Source organism: Triplophysa dalaica, chromosome 1, assembly GCF_015846415.1.
Source record: "Triplophysa dalaica isolate WHDGS20190420 chromosome 1, ASM1584641v1, whole genome shotgun sequence".
In the NCBI taxonomy this organism is placed as follows: Eukaryota; Metazoa; Chordata; class Actinopteri; order Cypriniformes; family Nemacheilidae; genus Triplophysa; species Triplophysa dalaica.
In genome coordinates this window covers 6,502,188-6,520,753 of record NC_079542.1, presented here as the reverse complement: position 1 = coordinate 6,520,753, position 18,566 = coordinate 6,502,188, and the positions used below count along the sequence as shown (strand labels likewise).

Below are 18,566 nucleotides of genomic sequence, written 5' to 3'. Positions count from 1 at the left end.
CTGGTTACAGTCTGCTTCTGTGTTCATTGTTTTTAACATTTCTGCAGGCATGAAGCCTGTTTGATGTTTTGATCTTGCTGATAGCCTCACCAGCACACCCCCTTGTAAAGATGTAAAGATCATGACACACTGCAAGATTTTTCATTTGTCAGATGGCCAGAGCCAGAACTGGAATGTATTTTTCTCCATAATTGAACCAAATCCTCCCAATAAGGTCGAAATGTGTTTCCCATATGCGGGGGTATTTTAATCCAGTATTCCCACTGATAAATTGCCATGGATCTTGTGGCATGTTTTTACTACCTGAGCAAATCAAATGGAGTCTAGTGCAGGGGTTAGATGGAAGGGTTTGAAGATGGGCAATGTTCAGACTGACACAGACTATTAGAAGCAGATGAGAGATCACTCAGGGGCCAGACGTCTGTCTTACCTGAAGATGATAGTCAATAGTGAAGCCTACAGAAGTTATTAAATGGTTTCTTTTTGTTATTATATCCAAACACTTTATATTTATTTTATTAATGGTGGCTGTTAACATAAGCATCAGTATCACTATTATTATGAATTATGTATGAGCTACATAAGTATTGTCTGGAGGGCATATTTGCACACTATTTTCTTTTAATGGCCCTACGGGTATGAGTAAAGCATCAAAATATTAGAAGTAGGGTAAAAAATGGAGAAAACAAAGTAAGGTTAAGGCATTTATTTTAGTTACAGTGTATAAATGAGTGTGGGTTTTATTCTACTATACAAAAAAATGATAGAAAAGCAAGAAATCATACATTGACTAGTTTACTCAGTTGTCAATATTTTGTTGATCCTCTCTTGTCTCATGCGCAACTATGCAACTCACAAAATCTTATATTATTCGTTTAAACAAAAGGCAAAGACGTCAATTGTACTAGAGTCTACATTACTTTTGGCTATACATAAAAAATCTATAAAAAATAATAACTCTGTGCTTTTTTACTGTGGAGCACAAGCACAAATTAAAGAATGTTTATGTTTCTTTTTATTTTATATAATGAAAGGGAATGTGTCATATAACTTGTATACATTAAGTTGAACTTAACATGTACTTAATTGTCTACAATTACTTTTGTAAACAAAAATATAGTTGTCAACATCAGTTTATTTTGTTGGGGATCAAAATATTATTACAAGTAATTTGAAATTGATAAATTGGACCAAATAATGAAGACAAAGCAGCCAATAAGAGCCCATAATAGATTTGGAACTCCTTCAAAACACTTCGAAAAGCTTTCCGGGGTGAAATCTCAAAAAGCTGAATGATAAATTATCTACAGAACAATTCTGCAAATTCTAGTCATAGGGTGGCAGTATTGAAGATGCTGAAATATAACATTGCTTTGATTTCTTTTAAATGCTTTTAGTCACAACATAAGTCCTATCTTAATAAAAAAGACTTAGGCCCGGTTTCAAGACAAGGCCTAAGGCTAGTCCCAGACTAAAATGAATGTTTGATCCTTCTCAACTGAATATAACTTGGCCAGAAATATGTTAAGAGATATCAGTGCCATTGTTTTGTCTCAAGATGCACACCAGTAATGTATTCTTCTAAGGCGTTTTTATAAATGCGACATATATATCTTAATGCACCTAAGGCATTGTCCTGAATCCTGGTTTAAGATAAGCCGTGTCTGTGAAACTAGGCATAAGTGTTTCCAAAATTTTGACCGGTAATGTATAAAAGAATTGTTTTAGCATTTAGCTAGACGGTTTCAAAGCAAAAACACAAACAAACGTTATTGCGCAAACACGCTTTTGAGGCTCAAATTTTAGTTCCGGTACACATCTGCAAAGAAAAGTGCCCTCGTAGATTATTTATGATAACAATTAAAAGAAATACCAAGTAAAATACATTAGAAGTGAATTAAAAGTATGTCTAGCCAGTATTATTATAGGTTACCAGTAGAAGAACCGTTACTTGGCTGAACTTAAACGCGATACAATTGTTTGTTTAATACAATTGTCATTCAATAAAATATAAATATAAATAAAATATAAATAGTTCATTTAAAAGCCACTAGCCAGACAGATCAACACAGACCGGAAATGAACTTCGATGAAACCATCTATTACTGTGCTTGATTCTAACCACATGTTTTAGCACATTTTAGTGTATTCATTGGTTTAATTCTCTTTTCGTCCTGTAAGGTCACTTGGCCTTGTACTTGGTGTGATTACAGCGATATATATTTTTACTTTTGACAGAGTTACTCACCCCATACTCACATGGAGCCAATTTGACTTTGTGCGCATCCATCTTGTTCTCCAAAGCAAGGCCTGTAATGCAAGACATTGCTCATTTGAATTACACCTCGTCCCCTGGGAGGAGACCCTTGGCCGAAACAAAGCAAAACTATGCCTATTTCCAAAAATAAAATCTATTAATAGACCAGCACCTTGACTTAACTGGTGTTGTCGTGCACCCGGCATGACTCCCTCCTTGATTCAGTATGTAGCTTATCTTAACTTTCTCCATCCTTGCACAGTACTCTGTCAGCGCGGCGTCACGAAAGGTATGCAGGACCCCCTAACTCAATTTATATTATCATTTTTACTTGTTTCTTGAAAAAGTGCAGCGCTGCCTGGCAGATCCGTGACTGTTATCACATCTGATGCATCGAGTTCTGTTTTTGGTTCTTTGAGGATTTCGGATTCAGCTGGTATGCCGCATGACGGTTACGGCGTACTCGCTAACCCTGTCTACACAAGCTTTGCTTTATCTGTGATTCTGAGACATGTAATCATATGATCTTTATGCATTGTTTCCCAAAGGCCTCTCAACTCAGATGATTATCGGTAGAGAATAACACAGAATTAAGAGAAAAGTCCCTACAATCCCCTGAAAAAGATACTGTTGGTCTCTGTTGAGGAAATGGAGGATTTTGGTGCTTTCATTTTGTTTAAAGAGAGACTTTTTGACGTCTTTTCTGCTCTGTTGGGGTCTGTCCGTATTTACTGCACGACTCTTTATTAAATGCGATGCTTAAAAACGAAATAATACAAAGACTGTAATGCAATCCTGCTCACTTTCGTTTTGAACAACCCTTTTAGGAGTTTCTGTTTACCTCAGTGCCCTTAAAATTGCTCTTGAAACTCGTCCAGTTACAATGCATTTGACCCAGAATCCTGATCCGGGAATCACATCCCGGTCTAATCTCATACCATCGCACTATACGTGTTCAGCATTCTGAGTACCTCACCAGGATGGAATTTTGTCTAGCCCAGGCTTTTTTAATTATGCTTGTTTGCTTTCTGTTTCAGGGCTCAAAGACGATGGACGCAGATGGGGACGGCGGTGAGGAGGTGGAGGAGGAGGAGGAAGAAGAAAATGGTTTGATTCAGCCAGCTCAGGTCTTTGCACCCAAAAGTCTGATTTTGGTGTCCAGGCTGGATTTTCCAGAAATCTTTAGGGTAATGTTAAACACAAATTCTTGCAGTTTTTGGGTACATTTCACATCATGTTAAAGTGATAGCACACCCATTTTCACCAAAGTGAATTTACACACCCATTTAAACTCTGACATCATTTCCTCCTGTCATTTCAAACATGAAAAAAGAAAAAGAAGATATTTTGAAAAAGGTGACACCGAACAGGTGCAGTACACATTCACTTGCAGTGGTTTTGTCTCCATACAATAGAAGCGAATGAGTACTGTCGCTGTTCGGTTACAAAAATTCTTCAAAATATCTTAAATTACGGTCTGCAGTAGAAAGAAAGGTTTGAAATAACAAGAGGGTGAGTAAATGATGACCGTTATCATGACAGAATTTTGACAACTATCCCATTGACAGTATTCAGTTTACCAATTTAAAACATTTATTTATGTTATTACTTACTTTGTTAGATTTATTTATATTTACATTTATTCGTTTGGCAGACGGTTTATCTAAAGCGACTTACAAGCAGAAGAGCATTAAAACATTTTGTCAACACGCTAAACAGTACCGTTTGTTTACAAGGCCATGCTACTAGGAGGATTAAAGCTGGAGTAAGCAAACGAGAGAATTAACAATTGTTGATTTATTGGTCTTTACGTTTGTTTCTCGCTGTCGATACTTGTTTTTAAATAATAATCAAATAAATCAATGCTCAGTTTAACAGCGAGAGAAAAATAACAGGCCATTAACATGTTTACGAGCTAAAATACAGTATTTTAATTTTTTTACCAACAATAAAAGCATATATTTGATGTCTCAGAAAAGGTTGGTAAATATTCTGTGTGTATGAAAAGTATATGCAAAGACACTATTTCCACATTCTCCAAGACATCGTGATTATTGTTCCAGTATATTTGTTTTTGTTTTTTGGGCCTTTAGGCCTGGAAATTGTAGCCGTGTGAAATTTTTATATTTTTATTTATTATAAACAATGACTTTGTAGCGAAAATACATATTTTACATCAGAAAAACATCTGCATCTCCTCGATTCACTAAAAACAGGTCAGACGTCATTCGTAACAGAATTTCAACCATGTATAATTGTCAAGTTGCTAATAAAGTAACCATCCAACTAGGCCAGTAACTCGGTCAGTTATAACAAACTCAAGCTTAAATCTAGTTGAAAGCCAATATAAAAAATAACCTATACGCCGTTTTGTTTCTGCATTATGCGGTCCAAGTTGTGTTAACGGTGAGAATTGCTCACTTCTAAGCAGAATTGTTCGTGCTGGAACGGCGGATGGATTTGGGTTCATTTAAACCACCGCTGGGAAGACTGTATTGATGGTCACAACCCTTAAATCATTAAAGTCAAAGATTTATGTCTGTTGATGGAATAAGATCAGGGATTGGAGAAAACAGAGAGGCAGGAAATCCACTCCATCCAAAGTTTCTCACAGAATGCTTCAGGTTTTTATTTTTATTTTTTTTGTTTTGTTTTGGCCCGCATTCGGGGGTTTGCTATGAGCTGTGCCCAAGCATTAGGTAGTTGTTTTGTTTGGGAAAGTATCAGAATTTCACAGATACGCGCCATTTCTTACTGTTTTTCAGTATGCTCACTTAATAGGGCACTTAAAATTCAAATTTGCTGGTATTTCCTGTCATTTATACAGATATTAGTTCTACAGAATAACACTGTTGTTCTAGATATTATGTTGTTTGTGTAGTTTATATTATTCTGAATAAATAGAAAGTGATCGTGAATGCCAAGGCAAGAATCACTATTGCTATTGTTCATGAGGTTAAGGAGGATTTGAACCCTTAACCATGAGCATAGAACTTTATCATGCAAGGAGGGACAGTATTACCTTTCAAGTTTTAATGATAAAATCGGTCAAATATTTCCGTAGATTTAGAACAAAGAACAACTATGTTCAGAGAGACCAGAACAACATAGATTTTATGTGGATAGGACCCTGTAAGCAGCCACTTAGCAACCAATCAAATCTCCATAGTAACCAGGTGCAAAATGATAAAAATGTCTTTTAAAGTATTTGTGTGTGTTAAAAGTGTCTTGTGTTTTCTCTTAGGGCTGCTTGGGACTGATCTACACCGTGTACATTGACAGTCTGAACTTTCCTCTGGAAGGTCTGGTGGCCAACCTCTTCACATGCTTCGTTCCAGTGGCTGGAGGTTCCCAGGTCAGACATTACTTAAACAAAGAATATCCCGTCTTTGTTGACCCCGACCCCTTTGGACACTTGATACGATAGAGGATTAGCTTGTGACCTTGGGTTCTCTGTCATGTATTGTCTTCATCTGAGATTTAAGGTCAAGGAGCTTTAAAGGGCACCTAAAGAACCCTTTATTTTTCTTCAGAGTAATAATATTACAACATTTCGCTCTCATGAGCGTCCTCGGTTTATTCTATTTGTGTTTGAGTCATTTATTAGGGCAGCTATGATCAAATTTGCCCTAAAAAAAATGTGTTTTCTTTTAAAACACAGCTTTACTATCCTCCTCTCTTTATTGTACACTGCACTCACATAAATCCCAACCCAATGGTTAAATCACACCCATAGATATTGTGTCAACGATTTACAAATTGGTTTCATGGGAAATGTAAAAATACAGAGTTTAGTAATATCCCATTTTGAATCCCCTAGCATAATATTTTTCTTAATATAATTTAATAATATGTTCAGAATTGCTCCAGAGAGCATTATTCTTGCCAGCAGCGCTCCGGTGTCTCGATGATCAAACGAGATGTGAGTTATAAACCTCAGTAGAAGAAGGTATTCATCTTTTAGAGTGACTTTCGCTCCATCCTCTAGGAATTTGTCATGGGACTCAGAGGTCATTTCAGGCTTCAGCACCGGTGTTCATCTGTCATGTTCAGTATTAAATTCAGTAGACTGACCTTGTGTTCATCTTGATGCGTCTGTTGTGGTTTCTGTGTCAAGCAGCAGACCAACATGACCGATGATGAAGATTTGAGAATTATCTTCTAGCTCAGCCTCATAGTGTACGGTTTACAAATTCAACTTTCTTTACCAAACCTCATAGGCACATATTTGATGCTGAATGTCATGTTAGGCCATATTCACACTTAACTTCTTTTTTGATGCTGCTAGGGTCTGTTTTACAATCCTATAGAGTAAACCATGTTGTTTTCAAAACAGGTCTTGACTGCTTTTTTAAACGCCATCGTCTTTTTCTGTAGCTCATAGCGTCTTTTGAGGTTGAAAGAAGTCCTACGTCAAGCACCTTTTTCACAGCTAATCAATGACAGAGACCTGTCGTTTCCATGACAACATGCGAGGAACGTGATTGGTCGAGAAGCTTGAAAAAATAAAATGTCGGCTGGAACGCCTACTGGAGCATAGTTTTGTATAAATGTACGTTTAGTTTTCACTTTCAATAACTTCTGATTGCATTTCTACAATTAGTATTGTAGTCTTTAGATATGTGATTGGTCATTGCAAATACGCTTCTGTTATGCAGCCTATGAAGCCTGTCTTTCTAAACTACCTTCGTGCACAAATGCAAATTCAATCTCTGAACACTGCCGGCTGCTATTTGTAACCACAATGCTGCGAGCGGGTTCTTTTTCCCTAAAAAGAGGCATTGTCAGCTTTTTCTTGTCAAAAGAGAAGTTAAGTGTGAACAAGGCCTTAATGATCAAAAAAGTTGACATTGTATATTCTCCTTCAGAACTCCTTCCTGGTGGAACATTCTTCCTAACTCGGTCCGGTCAACCTCATTTCGCACAACATTCAAAACACTACTTAAAACCCATCTCTTCTGTGATTACTTGACAGACAAATGAGAAAAAAAAACTAACCCTCTCTCTTTTCTCTCAACATGGTTAATACAGAAACTACCTTACTTTTTGTCTAGCGTTTTATTTGTACACAGTTTTTTTGGCATTATAATTGGGTTAAAAAATTGAAAATATTTGATGTGACACGCCATTAAAAGTTTATTCTGCATAGCTATTTGTAAAGAACTGGGCAAAATTATAAATATTTTTATAGATATTTACATCCATCTGGCATACTAATGCAATATAGCTCGAGTATGAGTGTATATAGTGCATTTATAATCAGAGGCACAAGGCCGCAGGCTATCACAGAAGCTGATATAAGAGCACTATTTACACGACTACGAGAGAGATATTGCATTTATACAACAGTTCGATGGCACCTGTGTGTAGATAAATCAGAAACTACATAGGAATGTCTTAGGAAAAACCCTCTGGTTTTTAAAGGAACAGGGGAACTACAAAAGTCTTAATTTACTCACCCCCAAGTTTCACCAAATCTGTAGACATTTCTTTGTTATTGTGAACACAGAGATAGATATTTGGAAGAAAGCATGTAACAAAACAGTTCTGGGGCACTTTTGACTACCATTGTCATTTTTCCTACAATGGTAGTCAGTGGTGGCCAAGAACTGTTTGGTTACAAGCGTTCGTCCAAGTATCTTTCTCTGTGTTCATCAGAACAAAGAGCAGATTTGGACCAACGCGAGGGTGAGTAAATAATGACAGAATTAATATTTTCTGGTGAACTGTCCCTATATAGAAATACTGTCAATGTTGTTTTGTATGTTTCCTGGTTATCAAGCCCGTGACCTTGCCTTAATAAAGCACCCAATGCTATCAGCCGACAATGTGAGTAAACCGAGAATGTGTTTTTTTATGTTTTTAGAAGTTGTTTTCACTGGGAGCAGGAGACCGTCAGCTCATCCAGACGCCTCTGAATGACAAACTGCCAATCACCTGCAAGAGTGTAGCTCTTCTCTTCCAACAGTTAGGTGTGTACCTTATATTTGTGTTTGAACAGCAGAGTATACCATATAGTATGTGTATTTACAGGAAAATACATATTTCATCAATGTCCTTTACAGTTCCGCTCATTTTCTCTTCCTGTAAACAAGTTTGTTTTGCTAAGTAGAGTCATAGAGTCATACAGTCATAAGAGCATATTAGAGATGCCCAGGCCATTTTTAAATGTTCATTCATTCAACTACATTAAAATACTGTTATAAATCTAGAATAGTGATGTAAATTTGTAACATTGGTGATATTAACAAAATATAAGGTAATCCGATTGTTAAGCCTGACGTCAAAGCACCAACATATATGGAACGTCAAAAACTGTTTCCGGGTCCAAACGCTCAATAAGATGCTATAGGCAAGCAACAAAAAATGCTAATTTACACTCATGGCGAGCTATAAAACTATGGGGAAACCACAATCATTACCTTTATCTTCCTCACGAAATCCCCCATGGCACATTGAGTTAATACATGTTTCGCTTAAATATGCAATATGAGTAAACAGTGCTCATTTTAGCTGTAGCCTTGCTTGAAATAAATAGAATCAATCGAAAAATGTATTCATTATGTCACCACTTAACAATCAAATATCAGGTTTTGCACAAGGGTATTAAGTCTGTGCCAACTAAAGTGATGAAGTTGACACAGCAAATGTGGGAAAAAAAAGAAGCTTTTATACATTTTTGTATTCATCTTTAAGAAAAATCTTAAATTTTGAAAATGCAGAAAACAAGCATTTGCCCACATTTGCAGTACGATTGGACTTTTGGCCTAAGTTTAAGTGATGTGTGTTTATTTATTTACCATATGCACCAAAGTATCAGTAACATATTAACACTGACAAAGCTGTGCTGTTTATGCTTTTTAAAATGTTTAAAGTATGTTGATATTTCTAAATCTTTTCATGTAAGATGAATGCTTTCTTTGTGCTCGATGTAGCTGCTCTGCGGTTAAGTGACTTGAGAGTGGCTGTACCATGCGTTCTGTATCCAAAAGTACACAAAAACAGTTATTTTCATTAAAAGTTCTTTCACAACTTCTGACTACACGCCTGCTTTTGATAGCATTCAATCAAACGGGTTTGTCAGATTTTGTCACACAAATACAGAAATAATTGCACGTTTCTCATTCAGCAAAATGAAAATAATCATCTCATTGTGAAAGAATGGCGTTGCGTTGCGGCCTGATGTAATGAATGTTTTAATTCTGGATATTTCTTATGTTCAGCTGTAGAAAAATATGCAGCGTTTGAAGAGACGCACACATGGTCATTCGCATACACGCACAGTTTTATTGCTGATACGGTATGTATTAAAACAATCCAGCTGTGGGTCAGTCCTTGACAATGTTTCTTTCCAAAACCTTATGTCGGCCCATATGAGTACAAACACGACAGGTGGCACAAAGTGAAAACATGAGGTTCAATCTCAGGGTTTTTCCTGGCTCAAAATGAGGCAGAGCCATTCTGATCTTGTACACACGTAGGCCTACCCTACCTTTAAGTGGCTTAACCAAAGTGACTTTGAGTTTGACATATTAAAAGTTACAATAAAATTCGATTAAAATGACAATTATTAAGTTGTATAAAACATTACTTTTATTCAACCAAAAAGAAATGTTTTTTTTTATCAAATAAAGCTTTTATCATTTTCAACTTTTCAGCCCACAATAGCCAACTGAATAAACCAGTCTTTCTAAATGAGCAAAGCTCATTCACATCTTGCATTCTCTGTGGTTCACTTTGAATGATTCAATGATCTCTTGTATTCGCTAGTGACTGAAAAGTTCAATAGTTTAAATGAATCGGTTCAAATAGAGTCATTCGTGTGCGAGTCGTTCTGAACACAATGTGCGTTCGGACTGGCGAACTCGCTGTGTGCAGTATACGCTGATTCAATGATCCAACTGCACAGCTAAAGACGTTACAACGATGTACGTCATGTTAATTTAATAAAATGAAGAAATTAAACTTCTTTGATGCAAAACAAACAGCCGTGGAACACACTTTGGCTCTTGTTCTGCAACTCTTTTTAGTCCCTCAATGTGCTTATAACGAAACAGCGCCACCATTGTGGCGTAATGTTGCAACTGCAGTTAAAATGACAGCGTTAAATGCACGAAGCATTTCTTGTGAAGGCTCCCTACATAATTTTGACAAGAGGCGGGACGACATTTCTCTATGCAGGATAAACCCAAAATCTGTTACATAAAAAATATTTTCATGTAATTTAATGTCATGTGATCTGTGTTTGAATTTTTTTGTTTTAAGACTCTGGCATGATTCATTTAGACCCAAATTACATTTGAACTATAAATAACTGATATTCATTTTTTCATTTTTAGGGATTTCTTTAAATCTCTCATTATTAATGTTCATGCTAAACAACCCCCATCCATGTGGATTTATGCCAGAAGACCTTCAGAGCAGCGTTGCTTGAAAATACTTTCTGTGTGTTCTACATGAAATAAACGAAAAGGCTTTTAGGACCTTTGTGAAATTTTACATTTATTTTGAATGCATTTCAAAAATGCATTTCTGGATGCCGTTCAAGCATTAGTATCTACTCTTTGTCCTCCAATAGAAAGTTCACAAGTTGGGTTGAAAGACTGCCATAGTCTTTGACCCAACAAGGACAAGTAGAAAACAGCATCCCAAACAGCATTCTCTGTTCATGGTTATGTGATAAGACGGTCATGTCATTTTTCAATCTCGCGGCCTCGTAGTGTGTTTGGGATTGATTTTAAAGGAACAGTTCACCCACCAAAGGAAGATTCTGTCTTTATTTACTCACCCTGAAGATGTTCCAAATCTGTATACATTTCTTTGTTTTGTTGGACACAAAGATGATATTTTGAAGAATGTAGGAAAGAAAACGACACTTTTGACTACCATTGTACCATTTTGACTACCGTTTTTTCTACTATGGAAGTCAATGAACTGTTTGGTTACAAGCATTCTTCCAAATATCTTTCTCTGTGTTCATCAAAACAAAGACATTGGTACAGATGTGGAACAACTGGAGAGTGAGTAAATGATGATTTTTTTGGTCAACTGTTCCTTCAATGTTGTTCCAAATGCATGGCTTTCTTTTTTCTCCTAAATAGTATCCTAAATCTAAAAGCACCTACAGAGGTCCAGTTTCACATTCATTGCACCACAATAAAGGTTATTATCATGAAATTTATAATTTTATATTTAATAATTTTATAATTTAGTCATTTGGCAGACGCTTTTATCCAAAGCGACTTACAGTGCACTTATTACAGGGACAATCCCCCTGGAGCAACATGGAGTAAAGTGTCTTGCTCAAGGACACACTGGTGGTGGCTGCTGGGATCGAACCAGCAACCTTTGATTTACCAGTTCAATGGTTTAACCCACTAGACCACCATCTCACCGAAATTTCTTTCATGTTGCAAAAAGTAGAAAAATATGGTCATATGGGTTTGGAAAATGACAATGAGTAAAGTATGACAGATTTTTCTTTAAACTGGTCCTTTAGCCATCTAAGCCCGTAATACCCCCACATGATCTACATAAGAGAAAAAAAATGTAATTTTGAGCTCTTTGATATGGTTTAGGATGTACCTCGTCTGCATTGTTTTCCTTTGAATCAAGGGATAAATCAATAATCCAATCTTTCTGAATCCCACACTAGCAGTTTGTCCTTGGTTGGGCTGTATTTGCTTCAAAAGGGTAATGTCAACATCAATAACCCATCTAAGATGAATCATCTTTTCTTATTAGAATCTCTTCCTATTACAGCTGATGGACAATAATTGTTTCATTGTTGTCAACATCAAAAACACTAGTAACTTACCCGAAATCATGACAAATTTGTCATTCTTAGGTTTAATATCACTAGTGTGATCAACATTGCTTTAAAGGTGATTTGTGTCATTTTTGGGAGGATCTTTTGACAGAAAGGCAATACAATATAAACAAATATGTCTTCAGGGTGTATTAAGACCTTGCGTAATGAAGCGTTATGTTTTTATCACCTTAGAATGAGGTATTTCTATCTATACACTGCGGGTCCCCATTAAAAGGGAGGGGTGGAGTGAGCCGTTGGTAGCAATTTGCAACCTCACCACTAGATGCCGCTACATTTTATACACTGGACATTTAAATAAGTGTTAGTAAAAATAAGGTAGACAGGAACAGACCCGTTTCCTCTTTCAGCCTATGTATAGCACATCATCAGGTCGCTTTACCCCTCATTTCAAAGAGCACCAGCCCTATGCACTGCAAGAAGTAGAGGAAAGGGAACATGTTTGCCATCATAAGTTGGACTATTAATTGTTTGCTGCTTTTTCTGTGCATGGGTCAGAAATCTGTTGCTCTTCAAGGAAAGATAAGTACATTCCACAAGGTCACAGAGTTTTACTGGATGCCTCTCAAACAAGATTATGTGTTGTTGTATTTTTGAGTTGCGAGATGACACTGGCATTCCAAAGTATGATATGCTTGTCATTTCTGTGGAACTACAGTGTGCAGAAGAAAGTCAGTTGTGTTTGCAACCATCCCAGTATCATAGTGTTGACAAGCAGCCCTCGTTTCTCATAAAACATAAAGAAATCTAGTAATGCACTTTTCTCTTTAAGTTTTTCACGTGTGCTCTCTGGACCTTTTAAGGCTAGTGGTTGTAGTTGAGTTCAATAAAAAGTATGCAATTGACTTGATGTTCTCAAATATTTTATCCTCTATTTGCTCATCGGTTAAATTCAGGTATTCGGTCAACAGGACACACAATGTGAATTTTCATATCTTGTTCCTGTTTATTGGTGCGTATCAGAGCTTGACACAGACATAATGGAAACACTGACCCCGCCGAGCGGCGGATACGTCTGTTAATGGCTGGCTGTCTCCATTCTGTCCAGTGTGTGATAAATAGACTCTGTGGTATGTTGATGACAAACAAAAACAGGAACTGTAAATTTACACGCTACTCCGACTCCGACTCCTCCTGAAGAATTTTGTGTTTCGTTTATGTCTCTTTTCACATCTGTCATTCTCAGAGCATTTTTGCATTATCACTGTTTTATCAAGATAGATTTGCGACAAGAAATCAGTTGTGACGTAATTGCTGTGTGTGTAAATATTGAAATGTGTCCCCCGCTTTGTGATTAGGAGTGATTAGGTTGATTCTAGGATGTTTATTTCATTCTGTCTTTAATTCCTGTGCTGTACTGAACTATTTTAAAAGTAAAAATCATGTTATTATAGCTTTAATTCTGATTTTTATGTTAAATTACTTAAAGGTATAGTTCCCCCAAGAATTAAAATTGTTTGATTATTTATTCACCCTCATATCCTTCCAAATCTGTATGATTTTCTTCTGCAGAACACAAAAGAAGAAATTTTGAAGAATGTTAGTGTCCCAACAATTTGGGACCCCATAGATTTCTGTTGTATGAACACATTTCTTAAAATATCTTCTTTTGTGCACCGAAGGATGTTGTATACAGATTTTTAATCACAGGAGGATGAGAAAATGATGACTGAATTCTTATTTTAAGAATGAAATGTCCCTTTGTCCTCAAAACCACAATAATATGTTTTTTGTGTATTATTGGTTCCAGGAATCCAGAACGTTCTCAGCCTTTTTTGCGCCGTTCTGACGGAGCACAAGGTTTTGTTCCACTCCTCCAGCTATCAGAGGTTAGAGGAGGCCTGCCGTGCCTTGGAGTCCCTCATGTTTCCTCTCAAGTACAGGTGGGTCATGGTCAGCATTTGTTACCTCCATTACACAATCCCATTTCATTAGCAAATCTCAGGTACTTTGTGGAATATCTTGTAGTCTAGTACAAATACAAAACTGCTGTGTCTAATGAAATTACCCAAGAACATTTGAATGAATGCATCCGCTTTGGAATCGAAAAGCATTACTCGTTTAATTTGTAAATAGGTTTATTTTTAGGTTCTTGTGCAACAGTGTTCTATTTTGTGCTCAATGAGAACAGTATGCGGTTAACATCTGCTGATTATTCCACATGATGATAACGGTTGCCTAACTTTGGTTTGACTGCAGTTACCCCTACATACCCATCCTCCCATCTCGACTGCTGGAGGTGTTGAGCTCACCGACGCCCTTCATCATCGGCGTACACTCCATGTTCCAGGAAGAGATCCAGGAGCTGGTGAGCTCAGGGGCCTTACAGAACATTATTTCTAAACCCGCTTTAAAACATGGGCTGTTCCGTGACTCATTTGATAATTTCTGATTAGCTTTTGGTTTGTGTCTACAGCTTGATGTCATCATAGCTGATCTTGATGGAGGAACGATAAAGATACCAGAGTGTATACACCTTTCCCAACTACCTGAACCCCTGCTGTACAATACTCAAAAAGCACTGTCAATGGTACATATCCCTCCTACATAATCAGAATAAAATATAATCATTTGTACACACTCATTAGGATGTGTTATATGTTTAGTTTGGCCACTGGGATTCTTTTGAAGTTGCATTTGTTAAATGTGATGCAGGGTTATTATTAACTGTAAGTATTTAAAACATAATAAACTGAAAAAGGTTTAGGATGATGAACTAAAATTACTAACATGAAATTAATAAAAATGAAATAAAAATGAAATAAGAATAAATTAAACCCAAATAGCTATAATTAATAATATTAATAATAATTAAAGCTGCAAGCAGCATTTAGCGGGTTCGAGCAGTCTAAGGCCTCTATTGGCCTTGCCATTGTCAACTAGGCTCAGGAATGGCACCGTAACAAATCTACAACGAATGACACTCTTCCACACCAAGAAATATGACAGAAACGGTTGGTAACTTTTAATACAGACCATGCATGCGTACACTCGTATGCAAAAACGGGCGTAAACCGATAATACCTAAGGGACGAGTGCAATAAACCATTTCTCATGTCTCTATGATGATTTGTTGCAGAGATAGAGATCTTGCTAAACGGTTGCTAAGCTAACCTGTTCGGTTGCCATGGGTGTCAATTAATACCTGTCAATTAATAACACATCAAACCACAAGTCAAACGAACCAAGCCCCGTGTCTTTATAATATTCTACTGCAGAGATGTAGGTCTGGCTAGACGATTGCAAAAAATAATCTGTTTGGTTGCTAAGGGCGTGGCTTGGCAGCTGTCAATTGATAAAGAATGAAGCCATTAGCAAAACAAAGCAACTCCTGTGTCTCTAAAACATTCTATTGCACATATATAGGTCTTTTTTTTAATACAATGCACATTCTTCAAAATAGCTTATTTTGTGTTCTGAAGAATTGATAAAAAAAATACGACCAATTTAAATAGATAATTGATTCACATTCATGGTCTGCAACAATATTCCAGAAGACCTTGCCATTTAAGTGATGCTTATTTGGTTGAGTCTGGTGACTCTGAAGGCCATTGGAGTACAGTGAGCTCATTGTCATGTTCAAGAAACCAGTTTGAGATCATTTGAGCTTTCTGACATGGTTGATTTTTTTTACTGCTGGAAGTAGCCATCAAAACATGGACATGGTTGGCAACAATCCTCAGGTGGTATGTGTTATCTAATATATCCCATACCATATATCCAATTGTTTCTCCATTTTGATGCTCGGTTTGAACTTCAGCAACTGTGTTTACCACGTCTAGAAGCCAAAATGGATTGAGTTTATGCTATGTGACTGGCTGATTAGCAATTTGACTAGCAAATGATGTGTTTATTAAAGACAAGTTTAAAATAGTAATTTTAAATGTATGATATTTCACCTTTTTGACTGTTGTGAAGGCATGCCTCTTCCGATAAGAATCACATGTTGCATGCTTGTTTTGTGTCATAATAGGTATAATAGTACTTAATGGCAAGTCAGTTGGATTAATTATTAAGGAGTGGTGACCTTCACCACACTCGTTTCACGCTAATATGATAAAGGACCCTGTTATGGTCAAAAAAAAAAAACTCAACATGTTTTTGATGATTATTGACCTAGAGAGTCCAGAGAAATGTACTGTGGTGGAAATTTTGTAATTGCTTGAAAATCCTTGAACAAGTTTGCAAAAGTAGGTTTTATACATCATCACCAATAACTCACAAACCATTTGATAGACATCAATGGTTCAAGAGGCAAAGTTGTTATGAATGAGGAGATCTATCGTTTGATATCAATAGTTTGTGTATTAGTCAAATGTCACATGACACAAAGTTGTCCAGGCCACCAAAATACATGTACATTTTGCCTTTTTTAATGTTTTAGCGCCACCTAGTATCCAAACGCCACCTTCCTTTGTATGTGACCTTGGAGTGATGGTCTACACATATCATCTGAGCCCCATGATGATATGTTAAGCCGTTCTGGATTTATGGCCATTTTAATGTGATAGGCTCAGACCATTTTAAGTTTTGGCGTCCCTAAGCAGCGGTGAAAGAAAAATTCAACTTTTTTTCAATGATTATTTACATACTCACTCCACAGAAGTCATCTGCATTGGTTTGGTTCCGATCGGTTGAAAAACCAGGAACTAGTTCGCGAAAGTAGGTTTTTGACATCATCAGCGATAACTCACGAACCGTTTGATCGACAGAAGAGTGTCCAGAGGCAAAGTTGCGCAGAATGAAGAGTACTATCATATTATAACCATAGTTTGGGTAAATGTCAAATATCACGTGATACACAGTTGTGCATGCACTCCAAAAGCGCTATTACGCCCCCCGGTGGCCGAATAAGTTCATGTTTCTTACACACCGTCAGGACCATGAGACAAATAAGCCCAGTGAGTGGCGTTTTGATCGGCCTCCGTTAACCCGGCGTAATGAGTGCTCAAACTTCATCGACCAATGGCGGCCATGTTTTTTGATATACGCCAATGTCCATTTAGATATTTATGTAGAATGAGACAAAGACACACCATACCAAATAATAAGTCAATCGGGCAAACTGTTGCGTAGTTATAGCCATTTTCTAGCTCATTCAAATTATAGCGCCATCTAGTGGCCAAACGCCACTGTTTTTTTATTGTGACCCCGGACTGAGGGTCTACACATGTGTTCCAAGCCCCATGAAGATATCTCAAACAGTTCAGGAGTTATGGCCATTTTAGCTAAATATGTTACTTCCGGTTTGGATGTTTTAGCGCTACCTAGCGACCGTGAATTGAAAATTGAACTTTTTTTTAATAATTATTCATATTCACACTCCACAGAACTCATCAGCGTTGGTTTGGTTCCAATAGGGCAAAAATCCAGGGACTAGTTCATTTTTTTTTTTTTTCATAAAATGCTAATTAGCGAAAAATCTATAATGGCGGAAATGAAATCGGAGATATACGTTTTTTAAGTTTTGAGCCAGTGATTACACTGATATAAGACACTTGGGTGTGCGAAAAACGGTTTCGGAGTAAAAAGCGCAAACGCGTTTGGTATTGCTATAGCGCCACCTATGGGTCGATATGGCTGGCTCCGTGTATCTGAGTAGCGACAAGGACTACTACCATCTGACCAAGTCTCAGCTCTGTCGGCCTTACGGTTTGGGCTGCAGTATCAGTTTTATGGCAGAATAATAATAAGAAGAAGAATAATATTAAAGCTGCAAGCAGCATTTAGCGGGTTCGAGCAGTCTAAGGCCTCTATTGGCCTTGCCATTGTCAACTAGGCTCAGGAATGGCACCGTAACAAATCCACAATGAATGACACTCTTCCACACCAAGAAATATGACAGAAACGGTCGGTAACTTTTAATACAGACCATGCATGCTTACACTCGTATGCAAAAACGGGCGTAAACCGATAATACCTAAGGGACGAGTGCAATGAACCAATTCTCATGTCTCTACGATGATTTGTTGCAGAGATATAGATCTTGCTAAACGGTTGCTAAGCTAACCTGTTCGGTTGCCATGGGTGTGGAATAGCACCTGTCAATTAATAACACATCAAACCACAAGTCAAACGAACCAAGCCCCTTGTCTCTATAATATTCTACTGCAGAGATGTAGGTCTGGCTAGACGGTTGCAAAAAATAATCTGTTTGGTTGCTAAGGGTGTGGCTTGGCAGCTGTCAATTGATAAAGAACGAAGCCATAAGCAAAACAAAGCAACTCCTGTGTCTCTAAAACATTCCATGCACATATATAGGTCTTTTTTCTTAATACAATGCACATTCTTCAAAATAGCTCATTTTGTGTTCTGAAAAATTGATTAAAAAAAATAAGACCAATTTAAATAGATAATTGATTCACATTCATGGTCTGCAACAATATTCCAGAAGACCTTGCCATTTAACTGATGCTTATTTGGTTGAGTCTGGTGACTCTGAAGGCCATTGGAGTACAGTGAGCTCATTGTCATGTTCAA

The 18,566-nt window shown here is 37.1% G+C and overlaps 1 protein-coding gene across 4 annotated transcripts in view; it reads left to right on the top strand.

Moving 5' to 3' along the window:
• sbf2 (SET binding factor 2) overlaps positions 1–18,566 on the top strand; it is a 110,548-nt gene that overhangs the window by 37,218 nt on the left and 54,764 nt on the right. For all 4 annotated transcript variants that reach the window (XM_056745715.1, XM_056745733.1, XM_056745724.1 and 1 more), the window contains exons 4-9: positions 3,295–3,444; positions 5,502–5,612; positions 8,124–8,229; positions 13,837–13,969; positions 14,286–14,394; positions 14,503–14,616. In XM_056745715.1, the coding sequence (XP_056601693.1) occupies positions 3,295–3,444; positions 5,502–5,612; positions 8,124–8,229; positions 13,837–13,969; positions 14,286–14,394; positions 14,503–14,616 (723 nt within the window). The remainder of the gene's footprint in view (positions 1–3,294; positions 3,445–5,501; positions 5,613–8,123; positions 8,230–13,836; positions 13,970–14,285; positions 14,395–14,502; positions 14,617–18,566) is intronic.